This window comes from Leguminivora glycinivorella, chromosome 14 (assembly GCF_023078275.1).
Source record: "Leguminivora glycinivorella isolate SPB_JAAS2020 chromosome 14, LegGlyc_1.1, whole genome shotgun sequence".
In the NCBI taxonomy this organism is placed as follows: domain Eukaryota; kingdom Metazoa; phylum Arthropoda; class Insecta; order Lepidoptera; family Tortricidae; genus Leguminivora; species Leguminivora glycinivorella.
In genome coordinates, this window is record NC_062984.1 from 12854451 (window position 1) to 12881889 (window position 27439).

The 27439-nt window shown below is 36.2% G+C and overlaps 1 protein-coding gene across 2 annotated transcripts in view; it reads left to right on the plus strand.

Moving 5' to 3' along the window:
- Positions 1–27439, plus strand: part of LOC125233644 (UNC93-like protein MFSD11) — a 52705-nt gene that overhangs the window by 18154 nt on the left and 7112 nt on the right. The window contains exons 2-3 of one of the 2 annotated variants that reach the window (XM_048139712.1): positions 16001–16028; positions 16205–16346. In XM_048139712.1, coding sequence (XP_047995669.1) covers positions 16001–16028; positions 16205–16346 — 170 coding nt within the window. Of the gene's footprint in view, positions 1–16000; positions 16171–16204; positions 16347–27439 lie in introns of both variants that reach the window. The other variant, XM_048139710.1, reaches the window with a different exon arrangement.

Here is a 27439-nt window from a genome sequence, read left to right on the forward strand (position 1 = left end):
ACAAGAAAGGGATGTACTGTATAGGTGTCTCGAGTACATATGGCAGTCGTTGTCCGAGTGCGATGGAGCACGGACGTGCGGTGTGTATTGGCGAGCCAACCCGATGTATATAGTGTAATAGCGTGACATTACAGATAGCACTCCGAAGTTTCGACCTGGCATATAATGAACCACTTCTCGCACTAGTGCGTAAAAAAACACCATCTGTACTGAAAAGTTTATTTGTTGCTTGGTGATTATTGTTCTTGGTACGTCGCGTCGCGCATTGCCATTTTTTAACCCCCGAAGTAAAAACGACGGGGTGTTATATTATGTATGTTTGACGTGTCTGTCTGTCTGCACAGATAGAAAATATCTCTTCAACCAAAGAAACCTATTTGAACCAAGAGATATCCAGTTTCCCATATCAGGAAGATTTTAATTACTTGATATAAAACATAAAATGTCTCGATGTTTATTACTTGCACTAACCATTTTATATCTTAACATGATTAGCAAAACAATCTTTTTTTAAAAACTTAATCATTTATTCCAAGAGCGTAAACGTTTTGTTCAGTGATAATTATTACTCAGAAGCAAATCAGCAAGTTCTTAAAAACAAGTATAATATTTCTTGGTTCTAAGTAATAAAATTGTTGTATTAAGAGTTATAGTCATAGGGCTTACGGAAAAAAACTGCATTTTATGCAGAAAGCAAGCCACTTTGCACAGTGATACTAGGAACCAATACAAACGTTTTCATCCGAGGAAACACGATTTTCATCCACTAGAATTCAAGATGGCGGACATTTTCCAAAATGGCGGCCGCATATTTTTAAAAATTTATAGAATCGTAACGGCTGCACCGATTTAAATGGTTGGGGTGTCTATCGCATCGTATTGAAGCGTTCATTAATATAAAAAAAATAAAGTCATAAAAAAATTAAGATGGCGGCCGAATAATAAGAAAAATATGAAAATTTTAAACTTTTTTTTTCATGCTCGTGCAATTTACCAATAATTTTTCTATGATATGGCCACATTTTTATGTAATTAAATTAAACCTGATAATATTATCTACATAATAAAATAAAAGTCATGAAAATCCGTTGAGTAGTTTTTGAACTATATTCATTTGAAATGGAGCGCGCGGATTTGAAAGACGTTTTCGCACGTGATGTAAACAATTTTGGAATCATAACGGCTGCACCGATTTTAATGGTTGGGGTAGCTATCAGTTTGTATTAAAACATTTATTTATATAAAAATTAAAATCATTTAAAAAATAAAGATGGCGGCCGAATAATAAAAAAAATATGAAATTTTCAATTTTTTTTATTCTCATGAAATTTACAAATAGTTTTTCACCATATGGTCACATTTTTATTTATTTAAATAAAATCTGATATTAACATCTGGAAAATAAAACAAAAAACATTAAAATCCGTTCAGTAGTTTTTGAACTATACGCATTGAAAATGAAGCGCGCGGGTTTGAAAGACGTCTTTGCACTTGATATGTGATGCATCGTATCGTTTGGTACCGCTATACACGCAAGACTGATTATTTATTTTGGTCACAACTTACTATATTACTATTCAGAATCAATGTTTTTAGTATTTATATACATTATTAGTTTTTTATTCCGAGTTTAGGTATGTTTAGACGACCCCCGAAAACTTGACCATCACATAATTTTTATTTTAATACGTAAAAGAACTTAAATGCACATAACATAACATTTGTATTAATAGCAATTGTCCTTTCCGAGGACTCCAGAGATAATTTTCGACAACTTCTGTAGGGGGCTTCAGAAATATCTATGTATAAAATAACTTGTTTTCTGCGACAAGGAGCGTATGTTTTTGTAGTGCTGGCGATTAGGGCTTGCAATATCGGACGATTTTCAATTCCGGAACTGGTTTTCGAGATTGGACTTCAATTCCGGAATTCCGGAACTAGTTCCGGAATTGGACAATTTTTTTTCGTTTTGTTTTCTGGTGGATTTCTGATGAAATAATACAATTTTAAATTATAATTTATTATTAATCGACGTTTAAGACAATAACTCCGTACCTAAAAGGCATATAACACTGCAATTTTCATTTTAGTAATTTTACAGGAAAGCCCATTTTGTGTCAAAATCGGTCTTGCTAAGTATTTCGAACAACAACAAACGATACAAACGAGGTTTTAGTGCCAGTTTTGTGATAGTAGTTAACATTAAAGTAAATATATTTAGCATTATTATTTAATAGTATTTGACACATCAATCAGTAATAAAAACTACATATTTTAGACAAAAACTAAATAAAACTACCCCAAATACAGTGTTTTCCTTCTGAACTTATTTCATATTTGAGGATTTACAGCAATATGGACGAGGACAACATTATTGTTTTATCAATTTAATCTAATAAAAACAAAGGTTTTAAAACTTTTAAATGCATAAATGATCGATTAAATGGTCGATTGTCCACCGAAATAATGTAAAAGTAATAATTTACAACAATAGCACAACGTCTTATTCACATAAATGTAATAAAATAAATATTGAATTACCTGTATCAGACTCGAGGCCCAAAAAGTCAGATTTCCTGATTTATACCTAGGTACATGTACATATAGACCTTGAATTCTTGTAAAAAATAAAGCATAGTTTTCATATCCACCATTTTCCATACATTGCAGTAAAGTCCACCAGTTTAGTAAAATATGCACACGTCTTTGTGAAAAGTGTATAAGTAACTACGACGTTATGCTTGTGAATGAATGTAATACCAAATACTACGTTTCGCATCTGAATTTAAGTTCGCAAAATCAGAAAGTGACAATGGTTAATATTAGCGCCATTAGCGGGTTAAAATTTAAAATTACACTATCTCGCTCTAACTAGCCCCTTTAGCCATAAAATAGGGTACTACCTGAGTCCGAGCAGTGTCTAACTTATGAATTTACATATTTCTTATACATTCTGTGGTAATTTTGTAAAATAACCAGGCTGATATTACACGTTTTTATCTAAAAATATATATTTTTTCAATTCCGGAATTTTCGAGATTATGTGTTTCAATTCCGGAACTGTAATATCGGAAAAATTGTCCGAAATTCCGGAATTTCGAGATTCCGGAATTCCGGAATGCAAGCCCTACTGGTTCTGTTTTTAAAAAAATGCTTAAAGAACATTATTTATCTCTCCCTTAGTGATCGTATTGCTATTTTTACTCTGTGGTTGGTATGATTGCTGTATATTGTTGGTTTGTTACTATATATCTGTCTTGCTGTATATTACTATTTAAGTATGTTTATGTAAGTCTATTTATATTCTCTTATATGTGTATGTTTATTCAATTTGTGTGTTGGAAATTAGAATAAGTATGATTTTTCATTTCGAAGCACCTACTCTTTCTGATTATGTTTTTTTATTTCCGCTACCCAAAGGTTGTCTGGTAGAGATCGCTCTTTAGCGATAAGACCGCCTGTTGTCTGCCTCTATTTATAATCATTTGCTTTGTCTCCGCTGTATCTTTTTTCTGTATCTCTTGCTGAGGTGTGCCAATAAAGAGTATTCTATCTATCTATCTATCTATCTATTCCTCCAGGAAGACACTGATCAGTATGACAACCAACAAGACTTTTTCCAGAAACTGTAACCTGTTGATGTTATAAGTGTGGTGATTTTTTTTTTCTAAACAATTTACTTCCTCAGAGAACATTTGCTCTCGCAAAAGATATGGCGGAACAGGGACTCACGCGTATCATCACATCTTCCGATACAGATGTCTTGGTATTTAAATAAAAACCACTGGAGTCTTCGGGTGAAGGATAGACGCAAAGTCAGTGGCCAGATTCGGGTTTGGACCTCGAGTGAGTTCAGGGTGGTAACGGATGCTAGAGTGTCCCATGCCCTTCGTTGAGCTTATCTCGCAGTTTGTAGCCGTGGAGGCTTTCAGGGCGTTACGTGCGAGATCGGACGTGATGTAAATGGAGGCAGGAATGACGGCAAAACGACACTTTACGAGTGCCTCAGCCGCCAAACCATACCGGTAAACAGGCCTGAGTCCATGCTTGCTCACTAAAATATGTGTTAAGAACGATCCCAATTTGGCATTTAAGCATGTGATCTATGGAGCTACTTATATTGGGAAATTTCCAATTCTTATCTAGTATACTTTCTTAAGACTTCAAATGAGAATACGGAGTATAAGGTACTACTGCTATTGGTGGTTTTTACGCTTTTACGTCTGATACCACTTCTTTTTTCAATACAAAAGGAAAAAATCATGTTCTAAAACATTGTTTGCACACACACTGAAGTTATACCAGCTTTGATAGAAACATCGCGGTAACTACAAAGTCTTCCTGGAGGAATAATCGCCATGATTGAAAAGTTCACCTGAACTTGGTGAGCAAGAAACTGTTTACCACCAAAAATAAATTAGTACCTAACCAACATCGGCAGCACTCCGTGTCGTATAACAACGCCCCATATTCTGATATTATTTCTGTGCCTATGCCATCATCGGGGTTGGAAGACGTACAATGATAGTTGGGTACTGCAGTGGTCTGAAAACAGGGAGATATGGTATGAATATGTATACTTGGACAATTGCGGTTGTGAAAAAGGCTGCGAAACAATACGCTGTACGTGTTGTGGGTCTGTTACCCTGCGCGGCGCAATGCAAATAATGCAATGTATTAATAATGTTATATTTGCAAAGGGATCTGCCAAAATAAAAATTATTATGTTATCATTATTTCCTTGTTTGATATTATTTTGTATCTCTTTTATCTTTCAGTATAACCTAGACGAGAAGCAAAAAATATGTTTTGTATTAATATATGTTTTCGTAGCCCCCTACAGAAGTTGTCGAAAATTATCTCTGGAGTCCTCGGAAAGGACAATTGCTATTAAATTTATGTATTAAAATAAAAATTATGTGATGGTCAAGTTTACGGGGGTTGTCTAAATATACCTAAACTCGGAATAAAAAACAAATAATGTATATAAATACTAAAAACATTGATTCTGAATAGTAATATAGTAAGTTGTGACCAAAATAAATAATCAGTCTTGCGTGTATAGCGATACCAAACGATACGATGCATCACATATCAAGTGCAAAGACGTCTTTCAAACCCGCGCGCTTCATTTTCATTGCGTATAGTTCAAAAACTACTGAACGGATTTTGATGTTTTTTTTTTATTTTCCAGATGTTAATATCAGATTTTATTTCAATAAAAAAAATGCGACCATATGGTAGAAAAACTATTTGTAAAATTCGTGAGAATAAAAAAAATTGAAAATTTCATATTTTTTTTATTATTCGGCCGCCATCTTTATTTTTTAAATGATTTTAATTTTTATATAAATAAATGTTTTAATACAAACTGATAGCTACCCCAACCATTAAAATGGGTGCAGCCGTTATGATTCCAAAATTGTTTACATCACGTGCGAAAACGTCTTTCAAATCCGCGCGCTCCATTTCAAATGAGTATAGTTCAAAAACTACTCAACGGATTTTCATGATTTTTATTTTATTATGTAGATAATATTATCAGGTTTAATTTAAATACATAAAAATGTGGCCATATCATAGAAAATTTATTGGTAAATTGCACGAGAATGAAAAAAAAAGTTTAAAATTTTCATATTTTTCTTATTATTCGGCCGCCATCTTAATTTTTTTATGACTTTATTTTTTTATATTAATAAACGCTTCAATACGATGCGATAGACACCCCAACCATCTAAATCGGTGCAGCCGTTACGATTCTATAAATTTTTAAAAATATGCGGCCGCCATTTTGGAAAATGTCCGCCATCTTGAATTCTAGTGGATGAAAATCGTGTTTCCTCGGATGAAAACGTTTGTATTGGTCCGTAGTATCACTGTGCAAAGTGGCTTGCTTTCTGCATAAAGTGCAGCTTTTGCCCATAATTTCGCCGTAAGCCCTATGACTATTATGACGGTTTTCGGTTAAGAGTTATGCATAATTAAAGTAAAAGTTAATGTTTCTTGGGGTGAAACAATTAGTTACTTACACCAAATATATACATTTTTCATTTTAAAAGTTCTGACGGTATTAGATGAAGATTTACATGTTTGAAGTTAGATTTAATGTTTCTTGGGGTGAAACAGTAAGTATCTTAAACCAAATATACTTACTTCTTGGATGTAATTTATCTTATTTCATTTAAAATATATAATTTCTTGAAATGAAATTTTATATTTCTTAGATTGAGTAAATAATGTTTGTAGCGGGGGTGCGCGCGGGGAGAGAAGGGAAAGCCGAAATGACGTGAGAGGTGTGTATTATGTTCAATAACCCGTACGTTACAAGCTTATAACTCAGAACGAAGACGAGTTCCCCAGCCAGTTAGAGAGAGAGAGAAACTGGAGCGGAAGCACGTTTAGGATAGTCCTCAATAATAGCGCGTAGTTCCCAGAGGGAAGCAGGGGCTATTATGTCGGAATTTGTATTCCTATGATTCGATACATATCAAGTTCCAACCGGCGAGCCTAACCAAATCGGGAAAAATCTTAACACCGCGATGTACGAATTCTATGGGCTGGGGTCAGCGCCATCTAGCGGGTTTTTTGGTAACTAAACCGGTGTCGCCGCTCGGCGCGCGAACTAAATCTTGAAGCAAAACTTTATTATTTTTCGATCTAAACGTGTTGATTCTCAAATGGAACTTGTAGGCATTAAATCAAGAATTTGTGATATGAAGCCAAGAATGTAATAAATCTTGACCTAAGTCCGTGTTGATTTTTTATTTAAAACCTGCTCGAATTATGAATGAAGTCTATAATCATCAAACCAAGAATTATTATAATCAAGCCAAGATTGTTCTAAATCTTGAAGTAAAACCTTGATATTTTTTGATTTGAACTTGTTGATTCTCAAATGGAGCTTGTAGACATTAAATCAAAAATTTGTGACACAAAGCCAAGAACTTAATAAATCTTGGCATAAATCTGTGTTTATTTTTGTTTTAAGTTATTCTGGAACTTTGAATGGAGTTGCAAAGCATCAAATCAAGAACTATTAAAATCAAGCCAAGATTGAACTAAATCTTGACGTAAAACCGTGTATTTTTTTTATTTAAACTTTTATGTCTTGACTGTAGAACGTAAAAGTTAACTGTACTGTACTGTACTGTACTGTGACTACACCAGCCAGCAGTTACTGCTGCAAGGACGCAGAGGCGCTGGTCCTAACAGAGAGGGAGGGACGGGAGGCTCCTCGAGCTTGCTCAAATGCACGCACCGGCACGGTACAGGCCGCCGGTCAGAGGCGTATGCTGGGTGTGCTAACAACCTCCGTCCTGGTGAACCTGTACCGATTCAGGACGCGCCTTCGGGCCTACTCGTGTATTCCGCCCGTCGTCTGCCGCCCTGGCATGTCCGGCTGACCCTCCTGCCCGAGACACCGGTGAGCCAATAATACGGGTGGGGAGTGTGGGGCGTTTGCAGTCAGGATGGGGATCGACGGGAGTAGAAGAACCAGACCGAATACTAGCATCGTGCCCAGTGTAGGGAAGATGGATAGATATGTGTGTAAATATATACGAAGGGATGGCGACTGCGGTTAAACTGTTTCCCGGTTTTTTAAAATGTTGTAATTGATTGTTTGTATCAGAAGCCATTGTAGTTGAGTTTTCTGTAACTCCGATGAACCCATATTATCCCTCTTTCTCGTAATTCTTCCAAGGAGTCTCCCTGAGTGTAGTAAATACTTGTCGATTGCCACAACACTTAACTATATGGTAACTAAATAAATTACACTGAAAATTCAGTAAATATTTTCACTCTAATATTTAACTGCTTTCGCTGTAAGATAAAACTGAGGCAATATAACACGATTTTAGTCTAGTATTTATTTTTTATTTTTATTAACAGTACTACTTTCTTCGACCGGCTATGCAGCCTCACGCCATTCTTGGTGATATGAAGAGACAGGGTATATAATATCTGCGAAGAGGGTTCCGCTGCTCTGCTGAGCATTCTTGGGATACTGGGTTATTTTTCTGTTGATAGTTTCGTTCCATGTCATTCTTTCAGGACCCGGTGTATTTCTTCTTGTTCTTGGCAGACGACGAACACGGGAGGTAGCAGAAAGAACAATTTGAATGTCCTTCATCTATGAGTAGACTTGGCGACATAAGAGTTCCAGTAACTTGTATCTACTGTTGGCTAAGTGCAGCGTAATGTTGGTGCTTGTAGTTGTAGACCGCTAACAGTTCGAAAATTTGCCATTAACGGTGATGACACGTCCGCTGATGTGATAGATGAATGACGTTTTGAAGCGCAGTTCCTCTTGAAAAAACAGTTTCTTCTAGTTCGTGAACGACAACCAAGTTTTAAGTCCTTACTTTCATGATTCATTCAACCACTACACATTAGACACTCGTGCACAAGTTCGCTTAAAGAAAGCACAATAATAAAACAACGATAGATTACGTGGTATTAGTCACTCAAAATAACTTAATAATCACCTTACAGCTACTGTTTCGTCACATTCACATGTACCACACCCCAAGACACTCGATCTCGGCCATGTGTCATTTTAGGTACCTAGAACTTAGAGAGTAAATATAAATACATTTTTGGGGCTGGTTTAGCCTGCTCTGGCAAAAAAAGCTATTTATACAATAAAGCTATGTTATTTTTTTAGTAGGTAACGTGGGTTCGACTGCCATATGGTCCGATGGGCCTTTTGTCTTAGTCATAAATTTGCGTCTGCAGAGATTTGAAGAGACATTTGGATGACCCTATTCTCAATAGAGTATTGCGTTTATCTTTTATGACACTTGACCGTGTTTGGCCGAATAGCGGTGACTGGAGGCCAGATGTGTGCAGTGTGCACGCCTTTACGAGAAAACTGTCTTGTTTTTTTTTTTTTTTAAGTAATTTATCCTTTTCTTTACTGGGTAGTTATTGGCTTTTTATGAGTTGGGATTGCAATATGTTATGTTGTCAAAGTTACCCTGATAATTCCAGAGAAAAATCCTCTTTTTTGGGTCTCAAATAATTTCGTCTTATATTTCCGGCTAGCAATGTATCTTCGGGGAATTAATGGGTTGAGTAAGTACCTAAAGGGGTGTTATGTACATATGACTTTATAATGTGAACTTAGTATGTACATTATTATATGTTTTTCGAATTATGATATTTCGTTGCAGTCCTTCGTTATAACGGTACCAATGATATGATAATATATATTATTTAGCGCAAAGAAATAGTAAACTAAATGTTTTGCAACTGGCCAACTAAACATCGCTATCGGAATTGAGACCAACGTGCCTTCTTAAGTCTACGTTCCTGTCTAGTGTGTACCGTAACTTTCATTCTAGGGACACAATTAACTAATATAAACTACTACGTAGCTTGCTTTTGATACCCAGGCTATCGAGATTGCGTTATGGAGATTACAGCTAATACAGTTGAGTTGAGGCTAGGTACCTCGTATGTGACCTGTCTTCCCTACCTATAAAGAATGTTATAGAAACGTCGTGGCTATCATTCAATGGCTCTGCGAGTCAACCCCTTAATTCAAATTGATCAAATGAGGCGTTATTTAATATAACTTCAGATTTGATTAATTAGGACTATAAGATTAATTTAAATATAACTGAAATGGGCCGCGTGACCGGCTCTTTCAAGTAAATGTCATATATGTATAACCGCGTCTTGAGCCGATGCGGGGCTCTAGTGATAGATTTGAAATCTAAGTTAAACTAACGGGCGTGTGATTAGATTGATGTGACATGTATGCTTTGTGGTGTGCTTATTAAATAGTAAAATATGGTCATGGTATATAATTTAGGCACAGTGTGTAGTATAAGATTAAAATAGGCATATATAATTGCAATCCCCTGATGATAAAAGAGTATTAACGTGACCGCAGCTTTGAGTCCCCGTGCTGACTCATGGGGGATATGAGTACCTAGGTGCGTTGGAGGCTTAACCAACTCTTGAGTTTCGTTACCAAAACCAAACATAGTCCAAACGATATACTTTGGAGCACCGGTATTAGCACTAAGGCTTTACAGAGACGGAACGAGCTCACCAATTTGGTCGCGGTGAAGGTCTGTCTGGGTGACAGCTGAGCTGAGCTGCCGCTGCTCCTCGACGTTGGGTCATAGACACCGGGCCCGGGTTAGGCGAGGGCGAGAGCCACCGGCACTGGCACCCGCTTGGCTTGAGTCGCTATTTAGTACACCTAAACATTATTTGATCTAACACTGTCTCTAACAATTTTTGCAACTGTCACTTTAAGTATGTAAACACACTTCACACTCGTAAACTCATACTGCGGATTGTCTTTGTGGTTGCTGCTGGGTGTTTTTGGTCTCTCACTGTCTCTAGAAGTTGGATAAATATTAAAACACACGGCACACTCGTGACGCGAAAACTACAAACTACATAAACACACTAGGAATAGGAACGGATCGTAGGCCACGGTCAGTCGGTTACCACCCGTAGAGTCGTCGCGGGCTCTTTTGTTTTGACCGGGGTTTTACAACCCTTGAGGGACAATTGCGCTCGCAGGGATGCGTCCGTTCACCACGGCATCCCAAACGAGACTCTCTTGACTGTAGAACGTAAAAGTTAAATTAAGAAATTATGATTTCCTATTAAAAACGCAGAATTCTTGTAGTTAAATTGTGGTGAATCTTCTTTTAACAGGTTTTTATTTTTGCTTTGATAAAGGTTACTTGAACCAAAGACGTTTTTTAAGAACTAGCATATTCATACTAAAACAGTGTAATATTTTGTTGCAAATAAATACTTCTTTGATTCAAATCTGTCCTATTTGTACCAAATGTATATAAAGTTACGACTGAACAATTTTGATTCTTCTTTGAAAAAGTAATATCCCTTTAGGTTAAGACCATGTTATTAGATGAAGAATTATATTATTCCTTTTAAATAACAGTGTTTGAGAGAGTTTTCCGTCTTAAATTAAAATATCTTTTCTATCTGTGTGTCTGTTTGTCTGTCTGTCTGTGTGTGTGTCTGTCTGTGGCATCGTAGCTCCCGAACGGATGAACCGATTTAGATTTAGTTTTTTTTGTTTGAAAGCTGAGTTAGTCGGGTCGGGAGTGTTCTTAGCCATGTTTCATGAAAATCGGTCCACTAAGTCGGAGGTTTTATCATTTTTTTTAATAATAAGTTGCATTAATTAAACATGAATGCGTAATAAGAGTTTTGAATGATTCATTACGGCCCAGCCACGACATTGGTCTAAGCGCGGCAGCGGTGAGCGGCAGCCATACGTGTGAATGAAAAGTCCCATCGCTGTGTCTCGCTTCAATGTATAGCCGCCGCTCGCCGCTGTCGCGCTTAGACCAATGTCGTGGCTGGGCCGTTAGACTTTTCCGTGAGGATGATGTCGAAATATCGGGAGCTCAATAAAAATCAAAAAGGTTAACCACGGTCTATATCCCGGTAAATATAAATCTAATGAATGCTTAATTAAAGGTAGATAGCACCTAATCATCTGTCGTAAAAGTAAAGTAACCTAAATTGTTATGTGTGTCGTAGTTCACTGTTGAATGACTTTTATCAGTCATTCAACCGTAGTCAGTGCAAAGTTTAATACAATCCGTACAATATACTTCAGGCAAAGGATGTTTCAATCAGCCAAAGATTTTTTTTGCACAACTAAAATTGGACTATTAAGCTATAAAAAAATATGATACGGTATAAAAAATGCATTTTATTTATGTTTTACAATTATTTCAGTATGTTTTACATTTATTTTGTAAATTTCACGTAGATAAATCGTTATAACTAGCAACCTGGCAGGAAATTGTGACGGCCATCTCAATTTGAGCTTGACAGCGTTGCCATAGCAACGGGCAGTACAACAGAAAATTTAATCAGAAAAAGTCGACAGATATTTTACGTGTCCAATTATTGAACTCATTTATATGCAATATTTTAGTGTTTGTTTGTGGTGAAAAAGCGTTTGTAATCGAGAACAATGGATTTATATGAATAGTCCGATATAGGTGAAGATAGACTACTGGTCGCAGCGGCGCCGCCATTCATTGAAGGTTTCGCCTTATGATTTTTTTCCTCTCAAATGTAATGAAAAATATTGTAACTCAGGAGGTAAGGATTTTGTAAACTCGTGTCTATAACTCTCTCCAGCCCGCGGCTGTCGCGAGTTATTAACACTCGTTGACAAAATCCCCCTTACCTCCCTTGTTGCACAATATACTATTATTTAAAGGTTTACCAAGTTATTACACAATTAATCTTATCTGCTTAAATCTAGGCATCTAAATATGGAATTAAAATTAAATAACAAAATAAACTATAAAATTACTTTAAATCGTTAAAAATTTGCATTACTATGTCTTGTTCTGTGTATGTTTACGTACCCATGTACCTACATAATTGAAAGTGTAATAAAATTCGATGTCGAACTATATAATGTTGTCGAATTATTGACAATGACAGGACAAGGGCAAAATTGATTAAATTGTCAATGAATTAAATTATCGTATCGTACACACACGTGTGGTTACTAGTTTAAAAGTGGCGGCACATGAGTTTAGCGCTGAGTGAAATGTGGAGGGGATAGCTGCGCATGGGAACGCATACCCTTCACCCCCTGTAATCCCCTGAGAGACCTGTTTTTGACTTCTGCGCAATAATAAAATTGTCAGCGCTAAAGTTATGTGCCGCCACTTGTCCGTACTTATCTATTAAATCCTACTGAGCAGACTAATATCCAGCTATTCGATATACAGCCTAGCAAAATTGTAGAAATTAAAATGACAACATCATAGTGTTCTCCATCTCAAGTGATTTTTATGGAACTTATTAATTTCTACTCTTTTTGCCTGGCTGTACATGAAAGGGCATCCAATTAATCGAGTAACAGATTTTTATACTGAATATTTATTTTATGATTTCACCCATACTATCAATATACCTAATTTAGGCTTTATCTATGAAGTCGATAATTTCAAGGATGTGTTTGTGTTCACATGTAGGTCAAGAGGATTCGTTTTCAAGGGTTGAGGCGATAACATGTCATGTTCCAGATAAATAAGTGACATGACATCTAGATATTTGATGCTGTTGTGTAAATGCATTAGGGTTTTGTTTAGTACACTGAGAGAAAAAAACAACCAGTTTTCATGTTCGTTCAATAAGTTTTTTGGTTAAAATAGCGCCTACGTGCTGTTTGGTTCAAACAAGTTAGATTAGTAAAGTCTACAAGTTACTTGTCATTTGAATCAACAAGTCGATTATATAAAACCAACTTGACACATATTGTTTACCCGTGACGCAAAAACGAAGGGGTGTTATAAGTTTGACGTGTCTGTCTGTCTGTCTGTGTGTGTGATGTGCAATCAAATATCTTTTAACAAGTTTGATCTTGTTGTTCGTACAAATTCGACATGTATAAATATATTATATGTCTGAGTACCCACAACACAAGCCTTCTTGAGCTTACCGTGGGGCTCAGTCAATCTGTGTAAGAATGTCCTATAATATTTATTTATTTATTTATTTATGTATCATCAATATTGTGATTTATTCCGTTTACTAAAATATTTTTTTTTTTCAAACGGATAAACCCCCATCAAGTCGAAATGCAAATTTCTCTCAGTGTATAGAATATCTCTGACAAAATGATTGTATTGTTTGAAGAATAAATAAATGAAATGAAATGAAAATACATCATATTATTTCAGGACATTCAAACAACCGTGGAACGGTTTGTACATACTTTACTCACGCCATAATATGGCGTTTATTGAGAGGAAGAATATAAATGAGTAAACTAAATAAAGTCCTCGAAAAATGGATATAGTTGATGACATTAAAATGGCATGCAGTAAGAGCAACATTGTGCATTATTTCGCAATATCGCCATCGTCAGTGTCTTACCGACTCTTACCTAAATAAATTATTCAGTGAACAGTCCTTTGAAACATAATTTTGAGTGCTAAATGGCGAAACTTTGTATACTAAATTGCACATAGTTTTATACGATTTTTGATACATTAATTATCATACACATTTGGAATCCCCAGCCTTGAACTAGCTTGCACTCATGAATACGATTATAGACTTAATTTGGCAGAACGCTTCACGAAATCAAGGCTGTCTTTGATTGCCTTTCAAACCATAAATGTGTCGTAGATGTCATACCAAGCTCAGTTAGTAAATTAGTAGGGATCAAGCTCGGATCTAGGCCACTAGGGTCTTAACTAGGCACACAAATTGACCATGTGACTTCCTCCCCGTCTCTGAGTGTATGTAAAGCTGGATCCGCCCTTGGCAACGATATTGATGGCCCCGCCGGTGCAAGTGTTATTTTAAACGTCAAATATCTATGAAAGTATGGCTTTTACTTAACCCTAGCATAGGCGCGGCTATTAACATTGCTGTCAACTTATCGACGGTACGACTATACTATTTTATCTACTGAACTTTCGTGTACATAATCCCAATGCAATTGCTTGTCACAGTTGTTACAGATAAATTCTTTGTTGAGATTATGAAATTTCGTCATTGCAATTTTATTAATTTATTGCATATTTTTAGTGTCGCGGTGACAAAAACTGACGTCGATATCGGCTGTTCTGTTGCAAAATTTTCTTTTTTGATGGTAGATACCTTGTACCTTATATACCATACTCGAAACTTATTAAGTTGCATTTATTGTGTAGGCGTTGTTATACTTATTGGGTGAAATGTGAATTTTATTCCTTTGGATGGTTGTAGTTGTAACCACCCACTCGGTGTAATAAATTAATAAAACAAGGCTAAGGGGCTTGCCTTATGCACTTGTAACTCCTAATGTGGGTTGGTGGTACTGGCTTATTGCAAGAAATGGTTTTGGGTAACTGCAAATAATTATTTATTCACACACACACAAGGGTTGTACCCTTTAAATTAGTTGTAGATTACCCTGTATCACAGAATATATAAAAGTACAAGTACAGAAGGCTCACTGTCAACAACCTGTCAACGGGCTGCATACGACATTGAGTTCTATTGCGCAGCGATAAGGTTGTCAAAATTTATGGGCCGCGAACTCGCGGCCGCCGGAATGTATGATAGAAATGCGGAGTGAGCCGCCCCTGCCTGTATAAAAGTTATTCAACACAGAATGAAACACACACTTTTTCGGTCAAACACACTTTCGGTTTCTGTCGGACACATCTTCAGAAGCCTTATTGTTAAGGAAGTGTATTGATATATTCTCATCACTCATTTGTCGACTAGTAAATCCAATAATTCCATCATTTCATAATACCTACGTATTTAATTGTTTTCTTCAATACTGCTGACGTTTTTACCCGATTTATGCCTAAGTATAGTATAGGTAAAAAAAACATACGAAAAACATAAGACAGACAATTAATGTTAAAGGCAATACAAACAGCTTTGATATAGGTAGCTGTTTCTTCTACATAGTTAGGCCTAGGCTCGACTGCCTATACTAAGAAGTATACGAAGCTTGCCTTGACATTTTTAATAGATATAAACTTATCATGTAGTTCAAGGTTATCGATTTATGTTTGAAACAAATTATGGTTATTAATATAAAGGAATATAAACAATAGAATTACGATTAAAATTAATTGGGTTTTAATCACACAGGTAGGTACATGTATTTTGTAGTCAGCATAATTCAGTAACTTGATTAAAAATTACTTAATTAGATACTAAGTAATCAGATTAGACGATTCACGACACGATACCCTAAGCCTTTGTGAGTTGTGAGAGAAGTGAAACTCTAATTACTTTATGACCATACTAATTGGGTAAAAATTAAGCATTAAAGAATGTATTGTATAATATACACTTAAAATTAGTTAAAATAAAATAGACTTAAATTGATTTATATCAGTACCACTCAACTATTTGGCCAAATTGTTTTAGGTTAAAAACCCAGAACAACAAATTAATATTGTTCAAAATAATAACCATCAATAATGAGCTAACAGTGATATCGTTCTGTTTTTGTCCCCAGAAAACGATCCTCGACAGCATCGCGCAAGATGACTCCTCGTTCACCGGCGACGGCTACACGTCCCTGGCCATCATATACGCCACGCTGGCCGTGTGCAACTGGCTGGCGCCGTCCGCCATCACGCTCACGGGCCCGCGCGGCGCCATGATCATCGGCGCCTTCACCTACCTGTGAGTATAGAGCATCCTCGACAGCATGCCCAAGATGACTCCTCGTTCACCGGCGACGGCTACACGTCCCTGGCCATCATATACGCCACGCTGGCCGTGTGCAACTGGCTGGCGCCGTCCGCCATCACGCTCACGGGCCCGCGCGGCGCCATGATCATCGGCGCCTTCACCTACCTGTGAGTATAGAGCATCCTCGACAGCATGCCCAAGATGACTCCTCGTTCACCGGCGACGGCTACACGTCCCTGGCCATCATATACGCCACGCTGGCCGTGTGCAACTGGCTGGCGCCGTCCGCCATCACGCTCCTTGGCCCGCGCGGCGCCATGATCATCGGCCTTTTCACCTACCTGTGAGTATAGAGCATCCTCGACAGCATGCCCAAGATGATTCCTCGTTCACCGGCGACGGCTATACGTCACTGGCCATCATCTCTATGCCATGCTGGCCGTCATCTCATCACGCTCACGGGGCCATGATCATCGGCATTTTTTTTTCGAAATAGCAAACGCTTTCAAATAAACGTGGCAAAGGCCAACTGAACATAGAAAAATGTAAATATTACAATCCATAGAATGTATCATTTATGTAAATAATTGCGACCTACTCACCTACTCATACTTAAATGATGAACTGCCGGCGTATCATGCTTCCAATTTTATCACTTATCCACGTGGATAAGACATCTGTCACTCTCGCACTGACATACTTACCAAAGCGTGACGGATACTTTATCCACATAGATAAGTGATAAAATTGGAAGCATAATACCCCGGCATGATAACCTTAATCAATTATGTTAACATACATAATCGCAATACTCGTATTGGCCGTATGTTGCCCTCCCCTTTAGCTTTTAGAATAACGTACCTATTCAGAGCCTATTCTGTGTGTGTAGCCAAATGCACAAACGTTTCACGAAACGCTCACTAATCGTGAGAGAATCGTGAACGAATCGTGAACGAATCGTAAAGCGTTTGGGCATTCGGCTACGCACACTGAAACGATAAAAACTCTTGACAGTCTCTGATAAGAGTTTATCGGTTTGTTTTTACATATGTATTATTAGTACCTGATTTATAATATTCATCACTACATAGTATAAAACAAAATCGCTTTCTCTGTCCCTATGTCCCTATGTATGCTTAAATCTTTAAAATTACGCAACGGATTTTGATGCGGTTTCTTTAAATAGATAGAGTGATTCTAGAGGAAGGTTTACATGTAGGTATAGTACCCGTGCGAAGCCGGGGCGGGTCGCTAGTAAACAATAAAATTGAACATGACTGACTATAGTTAACTAATACGCATAACGATAGATATTTAGTGGAACTTTTTCTTTACGTCTTCTCATTTGTATCTACATATAAAATTATAAATATTAGAGACAGTCACATGAATGTCACTTTCTGAAGTTTTTATTGCCGCATCGACGGAATGTGGCCGATTTAAAGACGGGCCGTTATTTTCACGCCCGTGTTTGCATTCTAAACAGGTACCTCGTTAAATACTTAAACATGCTTATTTAAGATTTAAGAAAAATGTCTTCATTATCACGTGTTTATTTTCTGCGTCGTGGTAAAAGCATATCAAAAGTAAACTTTTTTATTATCAAGGCTACAAGTGCCAAAGATGATTTCCAGATCGAATTGTCATAAAATCTATTTCTAAGTGTAATCACATAATGCCTCCTAATACGTTACTGACTCTAAAGAATATTAAACCGCAATCGTGCTAGTAGGTACATGATACATGAAGATCTAGTACAGTCACCGGCATAAATAAGTAATGATTTATGTACCTTATTGTCACATTAATGTCTTGTTTGAAATGTCATACGAAATTGTCAAACGATTAAAAGCGACAAGGTAAAGCCTGACAAGATTTTATTTAGCCCTGAAACAGTGTCGCTACAAACCGCTTTCATATGGCAATAATGTGCAGTAATGGGGACAGCGTGTACTGGTTTCCCGTTAATATTTATAGAAAATTAAAGCATGCTTTTAGAAAATCAAAATTTAATAAGCAAGGTTTTAAGACTCGCTACTTCTTTTCACACAGCCTAAAATCCATGAATCTTGTGCCTTAATCGAAGTTATCGAGGTTTATTTTCTTTTTGCGTGGGACCTTGTTCTGTACTGGTGGCAGTTATGGAACGGCCTCATTAATTCTAAAAATATTTTTCACGGCAGAGCTACAGACACCTTAAATAAGAACAAAAAATATATTAGGCTAAACGCGAACCCAACTAATCAATACAGGAGAACCGCACTATAAACTGTCAGTAACGGACGTGTCAACAACCGATTTCAGAACATTGGTATCGAAATGCTGTGAAATCCTTCATCCTTTTTTCTTGTACGTAATTTATCACGTTCAGTATAATTATTTTCACTTTTATTATTATTATTTTGGGCAAAATTGCGATGAAACCATTAGAAAATCTACTTATAATAGTATATTGTGCAACAAGGGAGGTAAGGGGGATTTTGTCGACGAGTGTCAATAACTCGCGACAGCCGCAGGCTGGAGAGAGTTATAGACACGAGTTTACAAAATCCTTACCTCCTGAGTTACACACAATATTTTTCATCACATTTGAGAGGAAAACACAGAGAAAAAAAATCATAAGGCAAAACTTTCAATGAATGGCGGTGTTGTACTGCCCGTTGCTATGGCAACGCGATCAAGCGCAAATCGAGATGGCCGTCACAATTTCCTGCCAGATTGCAAATTATAACGATTTATCTACGTGAAATTTACAAAATAAATGTAAAATACACTGAAATAATTGTAAAACTTAAATAAAATGCATTTTTCATACCGTATAATATTTTTTTATAGCTTAATAATCAAATTTTAGTTGTGCAAAAAAAATCCTTGGCTGATTGAAACATCCTTTGCCTGAAGTATTGACCGGATTGTATTAATTTTTAAAACTAAATCCATTTGACGACCGGTCTGGCGCAGTCGGTAGTGACCCTGCCTGCTACGCCGCGGTCCCGGGTTCGAATCCCGGTAAGGGCATTTATTTGTGTGATGAGCACAGATATTTGTTCCCGAGTCATGGATGTTTTCTATGTATATAAGTATTTATATATTATATATATCGTTGTCTGAGTACCCACAACACGCCTTCTTGAGCTTACCGTGGGCCTCAGTCAATCTGTGTAAGAATGTCCTAAAATATTTATTTATTTATTTATTTTTATTTTATTTATTATGCCCTTGGGAATAAAATAGTACATTATTCTTCAGTTTCAGTACACGTAGACGCAATGAGACCTTTAAACAGCAAATGTGATGAAAAATATTTACTTCTTGTTTACATCACTGACATTCGATGACTTTCGACGACGGGTGTCAAATAGTAATCCTTGCCAGTAAAAGAAATTAGTTCAGCAGGTTCAGCTAAAAATGCACAACGCAGCGAGGGTCAAATAAAAACTTGTCAGGCTATAGGTACAGAAATCATCACTTACTTATGACGGTGACTGTACCTAATAGGTACTACCTACATATGTGTATGTATTGCTAGCTATCAAAGTACATAAAATACTACTTCTACTACTAGAAACTGTGTCGATTTCAGCCATTTTAATGCACTGAAAATGCTAAATGCATTCTCTTAATTCTCTACGCATACTTCACAGTGTTTCGTCTAGAACAAGCTAGGTGGACAAAATTATTTTATTAGGTTTTTGGGTAGGATTATATTCCATAATGCAGTACCAAACATAATAAATACTAATTTGTATATTTTAGGAAATAAAGACCAAAAAATTAATAAAAAAAACTTTTCGTGTATAAAAAAAATTTGTTATTTAAAAAAAAATACTATAATTAATGTCACTAAAATAAATACAAAATAAAACAGTTATTTTTACATCCAATAAAATATACAGTCTTACAATTACACAAAAAAAAAATACAATAAATTGCTAAATTAATACCAAAAATTTGCTTATTCTACTGTATAATTATAATATTTATTAGTCATCACCATCAGACTCATCCGTCGTATCCGAAAGATAATAATTTTCCTCTTTTTTTGGGATGCCGTCCGAGGCATGGACTGCCTAGAGTGCCTAGGCTCTATAATAGGAGCTACAAGAAGCTTGAGCACTTCAGATGGAAACTTGTCTATTTTTTTTAGGAACCTCGCGAAGACTGTTGATAAATGGATCAGATGTCACGAGCAACATAGAAAGTAAGTCTTTATTTGTGGCAATACGCGAACATTTTCTTGTATTGTGTTCGCGGAATCTGCGGCAATCTTTATTCCTCGCCTTTTGGGCCTCTTCTGAAAGCTGTCCAATTGGAAGTAGTGCAGTTTTAATTACCTCTGTACTATGAATCAAAATTTTATGTACAGTAACTGGCATATAGTACCATCTATAGAGATGCTCACTTAAATAAAGTTCTCTGGTTTCCAAACAAAATTTGTTGAATTCAACTAAATTTTAACTTTAACTTTCGAAGTCTAATTTGGGTCTTCCGACCAGATTTATATTGTCACATGATGCCGATGCTTGTGGTCGGGTTGTGTGCACTGTTATTTCAATATTCTGGCCATCTAGCCAACTTTTAAACTTTCCCACAAATTGTTCCATTGATCTTGCCGCACTATTCCACTTGGTATTCAGTTTTGATGAAAAACTAGTCAAAACATTCTTTAGCCGTCTCTGAGATTCTTCAGTCAGGTCTTTTAATTCATATTTTGCTAATATGCACTCATAGAGATGGCTATTTCTGTCATTTTTTCCTTTATTAGACCATTCTTCAAAAAGCATCCTCCTTGAAATAGAGAGAACGTGTTCTGTAAAAAAAGAAAAAAAAAATGTTATGCAAATTTCTGCAAAATAAAATATACACCATCATAAAATAGAATTATGAAAGTAAATAATATCAAAAATCTAGACCGGTGTCAAGCGGTGTCAAGTATTTGCTAGTCTATCAAAGTTCTAAAATGAATAAGAAAACACCACGTTTTTAAGTGCATTTTTAATGCTCTATACGAGCATTATTATAACTGTTATCAACATGTTTTTAAGAAAAATATAAAGTGCTTACCTTCAGTTATAAGATCCATCACCAAAACTTTTCACAAAATAACTTGCACGTTTAAGAGATGTTGTTGAACGCATCACAAAATTGCAACTGATTTAATTGTGCAATTGCACTTACCTCATTAGCTGACTTCTGCACCCCGTGACTCATAAAATTAGAAAGTTAGAAATAATCTATTAATAGGTTTGGGGGTTTAAACATGTTGTTTATCTTATCTAATGACTAATTAGTGATAATCTGATAACGACTTTTGTCCACCTAGCTTGTTCTAGACGAAACACTGTGTACTTGTTTGTTATCGTCGCAACGCGTTAGGTAAAAACAGTAAAAATATAGTGTTTGTATGAAATATTCCTATAAGTACATTACATAATACATATCCTTGTTTTCATTATACAAGTTTGTCTCTAAGTTACAGGGGGGTTATTTCCGCTGGCGGATTATTTACACATAACTTTTTTTTTCATGTTTTACGATTTTTACGGCATGCGTGTTCAGTGGACCCACACGGCACTGAAGTTAATTGTGTAAATAAAACATGCAAAAGATTTTGATTAGTTGAAATTACCTGCCAGTCGAAATTATCTCTCTGTACCTTACTTATAGAAATGGAAATATAATAGACAGGAGATATTATGACAGTAATGTCTCAGCACTGAGTCCGATGCACAATAGCGAGTGAAACTGCCCAGGGTACGTAGCCGAACGCTCACGAAACGAAACGCTCGTAGATCTTAGGTCTATCTCTATCGCTCGTGCGTATTGGCGCGACAGAGCCAGACTATTTTTCGCGGCGTTTCGTTTACGTTTCGCGTCGGAGAAACGCCATTCGGCTACGCACGCAGTTACGGTTAGGTAAGTGGTGCGATGTTTTAGTCGGGTTTTCTCTGCAATACGACTCGAAACTGTTTCATTAAGTGGCTAATATAACGCAAGTTGTAACGTAAAGTCTGTATTTTGCTTTTAGATAGTTAAGTCTATCTTATTGCTACAAGACTTGGCTATTAGCTAGTGGCTGTAATATGGGTTATTGGCTGATTATAATGACCAAAACATGCTAGGATTATAGGTATTTATCGAACCAAGGTGAACATTAAGATTTGAATGGCCAAAAATTTTTTACTCGGTGCTCGTGAGCATTGCGAGAGATTTTAAGAGCATATTCCTGATCCCATTTTTCTGGATTTCGCCTGGTTTCAGAGTTACTACCAATTGGAAAAAAATATTATTGTTACTCAGTACAATAGGCTTTCTTAACGACGTCTCACTATCCTCATTGATAGATGTCAAAAAGTAAGAAGTAAATCCTTTCAACTTTCAATTCTCTTTCAATCTGTATTTAATAAAAATTCTTTCTTTTAGCCTCAGAAATGCGTGGTTAAAATCTCTCTTAATGCTCACGAGCACTGTGTTTAAGACTGCTTTGTTTTATCGCAAACTGCCTATATTTAGCCATCAGGGGGGTTACCATGACGTGCTAAGAGAGAGGGACGGAGCTATGTAACTGCTATAGCTGTGTCCCTTTCTCTCAACCTAAACTGAACGTCTTTAGTACGTCATGGTAACCCCCCTGGCCAGCTCGATTAAGTCGATTGTCAGTTGTCACATTGTCAATCAAGTGTCTGATGATCTAATGTGTGTACATAAAAGCTCAAAATCTGTTTACAGAGTTGGAAGGCAGGTTTGAATCTGTGAGGAAACACATATATCGATTGACGCCTGCAACATTTAAACATATTGTTCTGAAAAGCACAAATTTGTGAAACATCGAAAAGAGCTGTTTTAAAAGTATAGTTATGTATTCAAGCGCATAATACTTTTATTTTATATTTAAAATAGGGATGTACCGACTATTGATTTGGCCGACTATCCGACTAGTCGGCGGTTGGGTGGCCGATTAGTCGGCCGACTAGTCGGCTAGTCGTCCAGAAGATAATTTTCGACTAAAATCACCACAATTTTCGGTCATTCAATCGCGATTTTCATTATTTTTACAGGTTCAAAGTTCTATGAGAAAATTTTCCTTTTTTTAACAACCGGTTTGGCTTAGCGGCTACTGATCCTGGTTATGAAACCGACAGTCCTATCCTAAGTTCGAATTTCAATGAGGGCTATTTATTTCTGTGATGATCAAAGATATTTGTTGTTTTGACTAACAAAGGCATAACCGTATTGTATTATTTATGTACCTATACATAATACAATACAACTATATCGGCTGTTAAATTATTTTTGCCCTGTTTTACTATTACTTATAAGGGGCCGACTAATCGGCCTTTTTTTCCGACTAGTCGCCGACTACAAATGTGGCCGGATAGTCGGCTTTCCCGACTAGTCGGCGACTAGTCGGTACAGTCAACCAATTAGAATCCTAGGCCACTCTAGAACCCTGTCGTATTGACACCGTGCTTTATTTGCTATAGAAGTCAGTTAGACTTTTACTGTGAAAGGGTTCTACAGTGGTCTAGGATTCAGATTGGTTGACTGTACATCCCTATAAAGATATTCACACGACAGGTAACAGACAGGTTGCCTGTGTGAATATCTTTATAGGGTGGAGTGATGTTAACGACTGCAAGTATTTACTCGCTTCATGATAAGAACGAACATAATTAATACTAAAGTTCGCAATTAAATAAGAAATAAACATGTACTTACTACTTACTATCCTTAATGTTAAAAGTTAGGCTTCATAAATCAAATGTTTATGTTTGTTGCGTGCAAGATAGTCAAAATAATAAAACGCAAATTAATTTAATTACCTACCTATAGAGATTTTTATAGAAATTTATTTAATTCGATAATTAGACTGATTGACTGAGGGATTATCCGTTAGAATAAAAATAAGTTCTTTAGTACAGTCGAGTTCGTAAAGCAATAAGTACCTAGTACTAAATTGACAACATTTCATATTTTCGACTACTACTTTTTATTTTTTGGTTTGAAAGAAATCAATATTTAAAGATACACGTATTTTTTTATTTTTCCCAAAAACTGCTGTTTTAATGCGAAAATCCCTTTTTATTACTACTTCGAACAGAAAGAGCGTAAGTTACAAACGTCAAGACACAGCGTTCTGACGTCACATGTGTTGTTTCATACACCTAAGAAAACGACAAAATCATTCCAAAAAAAAGTTTTAACAGTCAGCTTAAACAGATCGCAATGTTTTCCTGTCAAGTGTCACTGTCAACAAATATAAGCTATGGAATGTAGAAGTATATATAAGGAGATAAATCTGTCAAAGTCGAAAATGACGTGTCAAACCCTTGTGTGCCTGCAATTGCAGCGCCACCTGGTTTTATATCTGCACTTCTGAAACTTAAAACTTCCGCTCCTTACCTATAATCGCCATACTACTAGCGATGATAAGTGTCACAGTCAAACTCAAGTGACATCCCAACCGGAAGATTTTTTTGGTTGTAGTGGCAGCTCTGAATAGTCTGACTCAGCTACGTAACGTCACTTTCCCTTTTAACTATTTTTAAGATTTTTTTACTAAAAATAAGGAAAAAAAATATTAAAAAATATATTTTTCCCCTCACTAGCTCGGAAACACGTGTTTTGTCCTTCAATATCAGCGGGTAAAAATGCATTTTATCCACTAGTGGGTAAAGTAATTTGACCTTGAATAAAGTCAAATTAACTGCTTTAAAATTACTAAAAGTAGGTGAATCTAGTAATAAAGATGATTTACCACCTGTGGAACTGTTGGAAGCAGTGATAAACGCATTTTTTGCGTTGTAGTTTCCTCGCTACAGTGAGGGGAAAAGTTTTGTGTTACACTCGGGTGCAAATGTATTTTACTTCTCGTGTGTTAAAAAACTCGCAAGTTCAGGATTCTATTCCCGAACCACTCGCTTCGCTCGTGGTTCAACTATAGAATCCTTTCACTTGCTCGTTTTTCAATTCCACACTCGGCGTTAAAATACAACTTTGCCCCCTTGTATAACAAATAACTATTTGTGATCTACAGGCGTATATCTCGAAATGCTTTTCGATTTAGGGACATTGAAAATTTTGAAATGTTGTCAATTCTGTTTTGTCCTATGGTTGACTGGTAAAGAATGCCTTAAGGCATTAAGTCCGCCATTTGTACTTTCTTTCATTGCGCAATAAAGTTTAAATAAATAAACAAAGTGAAACGATGTACAGTTTTAATTACTAACTCGACTGTGTCACGGTAACTACGAGTACGTAACGTAATACGATTAATTGCCTCAATAAGACGGATTTACCTACTTAGAAGTGGTTGAACAACATAGACTGCTTTGCCCAAAGGCTGACTGGTAGAGAATGCCTCATGGCATTAAGTTCGCCTTTTGTACATTAAGTTGTTCTTTTGTGCAATAAAGTTTAAATAAATAAATAAATAGACTAATTATAAACATCTAGCCGAAGTGACAATCGTTGATGATACGGGCAATCGAAACGCAGTCTGGCTCTGTCACGCTACTATAGAAGATAGGGAGAGATGCGATAACGATAAAATTGCCGTCAATAGAAATTGTCAACAATGTAAACAAACTATTATATAGGTAAAATATCAATATTTTAGCACAATTTTATTATTTTAAAGGTTGAGGATCATAATGTGAGATGAATTGATTAAATAACACATGGATTTAGCCAGTATCTGATGAGTTTGAATGGAAATTAAAGACATTTTGACTACAAGGTTTGTTTACATTGTATTGTTCACAAATTCTATTGACGGCGACTTTACGCGTACGAATCGTGAGCGATTGTGACGTTGGCTAGGTGTATACCCTGTCCTCGTTGCGAAAGCGATTAACGATAACGTCGATAACACTTATTGTTAGAGTAAATAGGTAATGCCATTGACCGATATTGGATATTTATCATATTCGTATTAGATTGATAGTATACCTTTTTTTCATTGAAAATTTTTCCATAAAAAAAAAGAAAAACCAAAGGATACTCACTTGTATTTAAAAATAATAAATTTGCTACTAGAAAAAACTAGGAGAATTAGTATTCCGCAAACAACTCTAGCTGTTCACCGAACCTTCACTCTCTAAACACAAGGCCACATACTTCCTTGCACCTTTTGTACCATTCATTATAACATTGTAGCTTATAATAACTATTTCTTATTCAATTAACTTGTTGGCACAGTCTCAGAAACTAGTTAGCACCATTCCTCGCCATAAAGCATGGACCATGTTGGTCAGCGCGACATAATTGTATGGGTCAATTTGATCAAGGAAAATGCTGTAGATAAACTTTTACCCGCCTAAAAGGGACAGTTTAACCAGTTGGAAAGTTGAATTTTGTCGTCCACTTTTACTTTACACACAGGATATTTTAACTCTTAATTTTTAACACATTTACACACAGGGGGCCAATTTTTGAATCTCGGCCATTCGATTTCGTGAAATTCGTTCAATAATATATCTCCACTACTAGCGATTTAAATTCTACTAACAGAATCGAAAGCGAGTGGTCTACCACTAGTTTTAAAATTACTAGCCGTCCTTTTTCAAAAATAGCATTACGTCGTTTTCCACAGACTTTCGAACGGCGAATTCGTGCGTTAGAAATTCAAAAATCGATCCCCAGACCGAACTTATATTCTTACAAAATATTTTTCACTTGTTCTGATACATAAGTTAGGTATTCTTAGATGTATATAGATTTTAGACTTTTTCAATAGAAATACCTACTTAGAGAGACATCATTTGTAATACTGAGCTAGACGCAATCAATCTAATAAATATTTTTTAATTTGTGGTTCGACGGAATGTGGGCAAATGCATTTTAAACAGTCTTAAGCATCCGGTGTGTTTTCGCTTAGTTATGCTCGATCGAATACATTCATCTGTAACAATGATTTCAGTTGAAAAATAAGAATTGGCAATGTTAGTAGGTATTTTGCCACATTTAGTTGGCCACGAGAAACAACTGTTATTTACCTACCTCTATCACGCTGGCCTGGCCGTGGCCATCATGTATAGGTATATATGTTACCTAATCATGAATTTCATTACTACAAGTCAGTAATATCAATATAATCCTTTGATGCAATTTTCCTCATAGAACTTGTTTTTTTAACTTGTAAATAGTTCCACTAAAGAAGTAATTAATTATTTACGAACCGAGCTCAAAGTAGATATATAAATAAACCTTTTGATTGATACTATTTTAAAATTCTAGGCTAGTTATGTACCTATTGCTG